At 39.7% G+C, this 8436-nt stretch overlaps 1 protein-coding gene across 2 annotated transcripts; it reads right to left on the minus strand.

Moving 5' to 3' along the window:
• Positions 1-567: 567 nt before the first annotated feature.
• On the minus strand, positions 568-7547 carry DENND10 (DENN domain containing 10). Of its 2 annotated transcripts, XM_029087499.1 has the most exons (8): positions 7539-7547; positions 6542-6621; positions 4891-5039; positions 4591-4702; positions 3856-3956; positions 2202-2309; positions 1508-1602; positions 568-856 (listed from the first exon to the last, which is right to left on the minus strand). In XM_029087499.1, the coding sequence occupies exons 3-8, from the start codon at positions 5006-5008 to the stop codon at positions 680-682; spliced, it is 711 nt and encodes a 236-aa protein (XP_028943332.1). In that variant the 5' UTR covers positions 5009-5039; positions 6542-6621; positions 7539-7547; the 3' UTR covers positions 568-679. The 2 variants fall into 2 exon arrangements, with proteins under 2 accessions (XP_028943332.1, XP_028943330.1); XM_029087497.1 differs by lacking the exons at positions 4891-5039; positions 7539-7547 and having other exon boundaries at positions 6542-6569.
• Positions 7548-8436: the final 889 nt, after the last annotated feature.

Genomic DNA, 8436 nt, shown 5'->3' on the forward strand with positions numbered 1-8436 from the left:
AAGAGTCCAAAAGAGGTGTTCATCTCCCACTTGAGCTTTAAAATACCTCTTCCTTTATATAGTAAGGCTACCACGTCAGATTTTCCCAGATATCCTTTTTTACACCTAGACTTTCAAGTAGAAAGAAGAGAACTTGTCCATTTACTCGGGATTTCCAGGTGCCAGGCAGTCCAGAGCAAGAGCAGCATCTGACAGGCTGACATACCTGGAAGCCCAGAACGAGCACTCAGACCAACTTTGTGTTTAGTGTACACCAGTACAGCGACTGGCACATCCAAACTGTGCTGGTTTTACAGAGTGTGTGCTGCAGCCCGTGTTTCAGACTCCAGGGAGTCAAGTCAGAGCAAGAACAGAGCTGTGTGACATCTGGAACCTGCGGGACAAACAGCCACTGTCATAATGCCTGGCACAGCCTGGACACCCGGGCTTGTGCTACTTGTGTGGTAAGGAATCCAGGAGCCATACACACCAAGTTATAGTTGGGGAAAGCTAATGATACCAGGAATGTTCCCAAATGTGCCTCCATATGTTCCAGGTCAAGCTCCAATATTCTGCATTATATCATGGTAAATATGACATTTATACCTTTAATTTTTCCACATAAAATATCAGGTATACCTATCTGTATGGAAAAGACAGTATTTTTTTAATTGGTCCATAAAACTGCAGTGCATCAAAATCAGATTTTGAGCATTTGTTCAGCAGCTGCTAAATGAAAAAGAAAGTTTTCTGTAGCTGGTGGAAATCGCTTTTGTTTCAGGGCCTCAGAATTAAGGGTTGGTTTTTCATTGCCATCGGAAACTTCGGTAAGTGAGGCTAAAGTAGCCAAGATTTCTTTTGTCTTCAGAGAAATATCCTTGAAGAACAGAAAAACAAGCAACCATGAATACAGTATTAGCTGTTATAATGTTTTAACATAGACTCATTAAAAAAAAAATCAATAAAGAACAAAAATAAAATAATGATAAATAACTTTTTTGTTTTAAATAAAAAGACCCTATTAATTTTAAGGCAAATTTGCAAGAGCTCTTCAGCCTGCTCTTGCACTAAGTTGAATAAAGGGAGCACTGCCACTCCGCAGGCTCCTCTTGCTGGCATAAGTGAGCAATTCTGACTGATAATCTACTAGGTAGGAGAGGAAGTCAAAAAGCACTGTCATAAATATCAGGCTTTATAGCTGAGGAGCCAATATTGACGATACTATTGACAAGGTATAGAGCAAAACACATGCTTTGGAGACTAAAACTGGGAAATTAATTTTACTGGAAGTCTTATAATCAATACAATTTCTGCAGTTTCTTCAGCAATGTGGTTACCCAAGAGAGAATATAAACCAAGTATGTCATCCCTAAAAACATGTATGAAGAATAAAAATGCTAATTTGTAAAAAGGCAGAGGCTACAAGAGATCAACTTATTCCCAGGGACAATCTTCCTCCTATTCCCCTCCTCCTACCAAGATCTAGTGATAGATGTAATTTAACTAGATTTAAAAATAAAATATTAACCTTAATGACTTGGCTGTCTGATTTATCTGGATCTTCTGCAGACTGAACAATTAGTTGTCCAATTTCTTTGTGAAGTTTTCCCATTGTCATTGCCTCTGAGTAAGAAAAAAAAAAAAGCACACATTCACATAAAATGACTATTTCTGTCACATAAAATGACCATTTCTGTGATATCTAGAAATGTATATGAATAACAAGCCAAAACAAGGAGTGCTCTTCATGACTGCCATTTGAAATCTATCAGTAAAGGCAGTGACCTGATGCATCAGCAGCCATGCCAGCACAGTTGTCTACCTCTAAAGCAGTCCTAAGCAAGATGACAAGCAACACAGAAGCCTTCCTTTCAAACAGTCCCCAATCTCCAAGTATTTAGTACAATATTTTTTGAAAGACTGATGCAGCATCTCTGCATTCAGCAATCCCCAGCTGAATGTCCCTTCTATGTGATTGTCTAACATGGCTGTTTATTTCTCAGCTGGACATTGTTGGAAGACGAAGCATGTCTTTCCAAATTCCAAGTTTCACCAGTCTTCCAGGGTCTCCATAAAACTGAAAGACAGAAACTTAATATACTGGCTTTTCAGAACCAGGATGGAAGAAGGATCAAGATTGCCTGACCTACAGCAAGGTTCATCAGTTACTATCAAGTCTGAAATCAATGGTCACTAAATCCAAAATATAAAAAGCAACCAACCTTTTACTACAGGGGAAACAGTGATCTCACTATCAGCCAAATTCACATACACATCGTAGAGGTCTGGTCTACTGTTCACTTCAGAATCTGTAAATCCAGCAATGTAACCTGCAAAGCAGAATTCTGCCAAGATTAAGATCCTCATAAACAAAACCAAGATATTGTGGAACAGGGTGGTCAGACACTGGAACAGGTTGCCCAAGGAAGTTGTGGATGCCCCCTCCCTGGAAGTGTTGAAGGCCAGGCTGGATGAGGCTTTGAGCAACCTGGTCTAGTGGAAGGTGTCCCTGCTGATGGCAGGGGGGTTGGAACTGGATGATCTTTAAGGTCCCTTCCAATCCAAACCATTCTATGATTCTATGAAAATCACAGTCCTAAAGTCTGTTCTGAGAGTATTTGACCAAATACTCATTGGATCCAAGAGGTTGCGTTCTTGACATCAGTCATTTGATGAGTGTGTCCAGCAGAATGATTTGCTCTGATGAGCTTAAATATCAGCTTCTGAAATCTCCTTGATCATGGATGAACCCCTAACATATCATGTGATAACAAAAAGGTTATCAATTTGAAATTTCACTCCTCTCTCTCTCTCTACCTTGCTACTAAAATCATTTATTTGCAAATGAAAAACCACTTTCTCTTTAAAAGAATCTCCACTCAGGAGCCCTTTGTCGGTGTCTAAGCTGGTATTAGATTGGAACAGAGGAATAAAACCTGCAGATTTTCTTATTTATAGCATGCCAGATTTGAAATTTCATCCCTCTCTCTCTCTCTACCTTGCTACTAAAATCATTTATTTGCAAATGAAAAACCACTTTCTCTTTAAAAGAATCTTCACTCAGGAGCCCTTTGTCGGTGTCTAAGCTGGTATTAGATTGGAACAGAGGAATAAAACCTGCAGATTTTCTTATTTATAGCATGCCAGGTGAGCAAACTTAGAGCAGCTTTTCCTCTGTGGAGGATGTTTAGTGAGCTGAAACAAGCACTGTTGGTAATACAGTAGAAATACTGAAAATGAGTAATCTTCTTGCTCATTATTCCATATAGAGAAGCCTCTTAATTGCCACAGTATGTGTCATGCTGCCTTTGCATAAACCAAGGGCCTCTTCCTGGATTATGTGTTAAGAACTACACATACACAGCAATGTGTCACACAGATCAAACTCCTACAGAGCTGGTGAAGTCTACCTGTGATCAGCAGCCAGAGACCTCACTGGCAGCAATCAGAATAAAAATCTGGAACTTCAGAGTTAGGAACTGAAAACAAACAATTTAAAAAAATCCTAAAAATTAAGTTACTAGTTATATGTAGAATTTGGAAAGGAAGTAGCTGATCTAAAGCGAGCTGCTGCTGTACAACAGTAAGACTTTCAATCCCTCTGAGCACAACATCAAAAAAAGCTGTCTCACAGCTGCTTTGCATCTGCAATTAGGGGTGGGCTGATGTGGATCTACCCAGAAACACGATCTTCTACATACCTGTTTACTTGATTTGCATTTTCTAAAGCAAACGATGTGGTTTAACTTTGAACAGTAGCATTGAGAGCAAAATGACCATTTTTTTTTTCCCCCTCAAAGAGCACTGGTGCAAGACATTACAGAAATAAATATAACCAAAATTTAATTTCAGTTTTGATGAACAGGTCATCACTACCTGTGCAGGCTTTTAAGGCTTCCACTTCCTCCTCATTTAGATGTACATACGAATGAAGAATTGACCAGTCTTGTCGATGCCACACTAAAGCAGGCAAAGTCCTAGGGAAATGAGATCAGTACTTGACACACAGTAGATTTTACCCAGACTAATTAAAGTTTCACAGTATGAAATGCATGTCATAAGAAAGAACTGGTATGGCTAGGTCTCATTTGGCATGTATATACATGAACTACAGAGATTTCTACCATCAGTGCAGAGTTTGTCACCCACTCTACAGTTAAATTTCTCCCAGTTGACAAAACTACGGCTAAAGCCTTAAGGGGTACTTTGCAAGATTTCAATCAACAGGTTTAATAAAGATGCTGGGGAGGGACTTTTGACAAGGGCATGTAGGGGAAATGGTTTTAAACTGAAAGAAGGTAGGTTTGGATTAGACATTGGGAAGAAGTTTACTGTGAGGGTGGTGAGACACTGGAACAGGTTGCCCAGAGAAGCTGTGGCTGCTCCTCCCTGGAAGTGTTCAAGGCCAGGTTGGATGAGGCTTTGAGCAACCTGGTCTAGTGGAAGGTGTCCCTGCTGATGGCAGGGGGGTTGGAACTGGATGAGCTTTAAGGTCCCTTCCAACCCAATCCATTCTATGATTCTTTCCCTCAAATATGGGTATTTCTCTCAATGGAAGTTAAAGACTTGGACTTTTGGGGGTGGGTGGGGAGATAGGGATTGACAAAGTACCTGGTAAATTCCTGGACAGCTTCTATTCTAGGATGGTACACTACAATTCTCTTCTTTAACATCAGTGCTGTATATAAGATAACCGTTTCCATTCCAAACTGAGAAACTATATCTAGAGAAGAGAGGGAAAAATAATCTATAGAATATATACATGCTGATATTATCATTTGTTTTTTGAAGAAGCTTAATGACAACAGCACAGATAATACTGTTGACACTATTTACTTGAAGTACAGGTGAAAACTGCATTATATTTTATATTGTACAAAAGAAATCAGCACAGAGACTTCTGGTATTAACCTTTGATGGAACCAGCAAGATAAGCCTTCCGAGCATCAAAATCTTTGCTGAGGAAAGATCCATTTTCTTCACTTTGGCAGATCCCCTTTGTAAGGACTGCAATGTAACTCTCCATCATTTTAACTGGACTTCCATGCTTCAAGTAGATTCTGTGTGAAAAGGAAGAGTCTGCTATTTTGATTGCAATCAGTACCAGCAGATACATGAAAAAAAACAACCCACGGTATCACAAAGAACAGTATTATTGGTAAGAATTCTTATTTTGGACACTTGGTTGAGGTTTTAAATACTGAACCAGAAGTCTTTCAACATGCACACAAAACCGTGTCAGTCTTCTAGGATGAAAAACAACCTCATATTTTATTTTGAGTTTCCCATTTTATGAAAGAACCAACATTTCCAAACATAGAAACATAGCACAAAGGTGTAAGCAGGTGTCCAGACTAAGGATTCTTTGCAGACTTGGAAGGTACCTGCTTTATGAAAAAGCAACTACTAGAGTAACTCGTGCTATTACATGCAGACCACAGGACTAGTTGTTAATTTATTATCTAAGTATCATTAGTCATTCTTCTATATTCTTAGTTAAATGATAAAAGAGAAATATAAACATACGTCATTGGTACTCATTTAAAACAAACCAGCAAAAGCCACACGCTTTCAGCTGTCTTCCAGACAGCAGAGACACACCATGACCTGTTTTACAGGTTAAGGTACTTCAGGAGTAGTGTTGAAGCTCTCAGCTATCCATTTTCTGTATTAGCTACAGTACCAAGCTATGTCACATGTGAAACTCAACTGTCAAGTTTAGAGGAATCCATCCTGGATTTGAAAAGAAGTATTAGCTTATAAATCAGCATTAATGTGTAACACAGGCAATCTAAATATTTCATTTATCAGTGAAAAAGAATAAACTCAGTTTTTCAACACCCTACAGAACTAGTAAGCCTGACAGCATTCCCCAGTCTGTGATACAATAATCACACAACTGCATCCAATTAGGTGCAAAATCTCAGGGAATACCCTTGGTATCAAGAATCGGGACCCAACTGATTCAGGAACTGAAGGAAAAGCAAAGGAAGATGCAGAGGGAGAGCATAAGAATTGGGATGTGGAGAAAAGTGAGTGAATGGGACAAGGGAAGGAGATGGCAGCCTGGCTGGAACAAGGGTGAAGACAGAGCAACAGACCTGGAGAGGGATAGGGCTCTCATTTTCCTAGAGGAAAAGCAAACAATGCCCTGGGTGCAGTGACTAGTTCAGAGGAGCTGCAGGAAAAGTCTGTAGCAGAGGCGGAGGGATGCAAGTTCTCCACCATACACATAGTGACCTGTGACTACACAGCACCAACCTCTTCATAAATGTTTATACTTTTTAAAAATATGAAGGAGAAAATTAGTGTGTGTGGGGTGGTGGTGGTGGTGTGTCTGGAGAAGACATTAAAACCTGCTGGGCACCTGACTTTCACTCAACAGTTACTGCATGAACTCAAGATAAGAAGCTCAAATCAGAGATTTATATAATCTGATTCAGTTTGTAGGACTGAGTTTCCAGCAGACAGACCAAATGCAAACACAACACAATTTAATCTTTTGCCTTGGCAAAATCAAAGCACGCACACAGCAGTTCCTCAAAACAGCTGGGATACAGACCTGCACAGTATCCTAGTGAAGGCTGCATATTTCTCTGGGTTGAAGTCTTTGGCCGTCAGAACAATGGAGAAGTGGGTCACCTGGGCAAGACACACAGGAAAATACACAGCTTATTTAATGACCCTGTATGAAAAGTCTTTTTCATATTATCAAACTTACTGCAGTACTCTGACAAAGTGTTTTTTCAATTAAAAAAAAAAAAAAGAGAAGTAGCAACAAATCCAAGTTACTAACTGCAGAAAAGGACTGGGTAACGGATTCCTGGAGTGACTCATTTCCACTGAGTCAGATCTAGTACATACCATCTTTTGCTTAATCTACTCTGTAAGAGTTGCTTTCCTTTAATGTCATGAGATCAGTTTAAAAGAGAGAAGGACATTATTCTTCCCAACAGCAGGTAGGAAACTTCCAGGATTTGTCACCAAAGGAGGCTGTGGAAGCTGACAGCATCAACATATTTAGAAATAGATTGGAAAAAAAATCATGGACAGCAGGCCCACAAACAGAAATACTGTAACTTCCTTAATTGAATGCCTGTGGGCTGGGACAGTATGAGACTGAACAATGACTAGGCTCACGTGTCCTCCTTAAATAGCATCTCCCACCACCACTGTCAGAGACAGCACTGGGACACATTATTTTATTTTACTTTATACCTTTAAAGTTCATACGAGATGCAAGCAACATTTTGCTGAGGGCATGCAAAATTATCACATTAATCTTTCTACTTAACAATATAGCATGAAATATGAAAATTGAATAAACTTAACAGACAATTTAATGATCTTCGTAACAGAGAAAGTATAGAAGATACGAGCATATTTGCAGTCTTCTATTTATCAATGCAGCAGAAAATAAAGCGCCTGTATAACTCAACCCTTTGGAAAGAAAACCATCAAGTTCTATACAAACAAAATTTTGGACACTATGAATGACCCTTTGTAGAGCTTCTTCAAACAAACAAACAAAAAAAGCTGAACGTGAAATGCAAAGTAACTAGAGATAATGGCACAAAATAGCATTTCCATTGGGTAATGAGTATCTCAACCCCTCTGCAATTCCATTCAGTACATATCTCGGTGAAAAACAAAATGCACGGACTGGTTATACAGCTGGGTAAGACCTGCATCAGAGAGCACACAAAACCTTGAATCCATTCCCTTCCTCACAGCACAGAATGGGAAAACACTGCTAAAGCTACCTGAGGAAACTCTGCAGAAGTCTTCCCTGGACTGAAAAACTAGCTGGCCAAGTCCTACCTTTTTCAAGGCTGAAGAATCTTGAACTTCCACAGTTGTGATGTAGAACCATGACCTTTTATACTGCCCAAATACAAATGTATGAAGCAATTTATTTTCATCTGTAAGGCAGCACTTTCGCAGCAACAGACTCCTCAGTTCGGCTGTTACAGATGGATAACACCAAACCCACAAAGCATCTCCGTTGGTGTCTTTTTCTATGGTGGAAAGATGTTCACTGTGAGAATGCCAAACAGCAGCAAGGAAGTAAATCGATGGGTTAATCAGGTTTGTTTCCTGGAATCAGATTAAAATTCCACTTTACCCTGACCCTAGACATCCAGTTCTGCCGCTACGGTTTAAAGCTGTAGGGCAGCACTTGTGCTACAGGTTTTATTTTTTAAATGTTAATAAACATTTACTCTTGACCTGCTTCATGAGGTCAAAACAGCACCAGGAGTTTGAATACACATCCACATGAGCAGGGATTGACCTACAAGCACCCAGACCAGCATATTTATGATTTCCCCTGCTTTTCCCATTTCTGTTTTCATAACAAAACCTCAGAACCCGTGAATTTAAGACACTTTGGCTGAGTTTAGCTTTGTAAGAGGCTTCATTCAGCAAGCGGGTACCCCCTGGCACAACTGCAGGCTG

This window comes from Antrostomus carolinensis, unplaced genomic scaffold (genome assembly GCF_000700745.2).
Source record: "Antrostomus carolinensis isolate BGI_N321 unplaced genomic scaffold, ASM70074v2 scaffold48261, whole genome shotgun sequence".
Taxonomy (NCBI): Eukaryota; Metazoa; Chordata; class Aves; order Caprimulgiformes; family Caprimulgidae; genus Antrostomus; species Antrostomus carolinensis.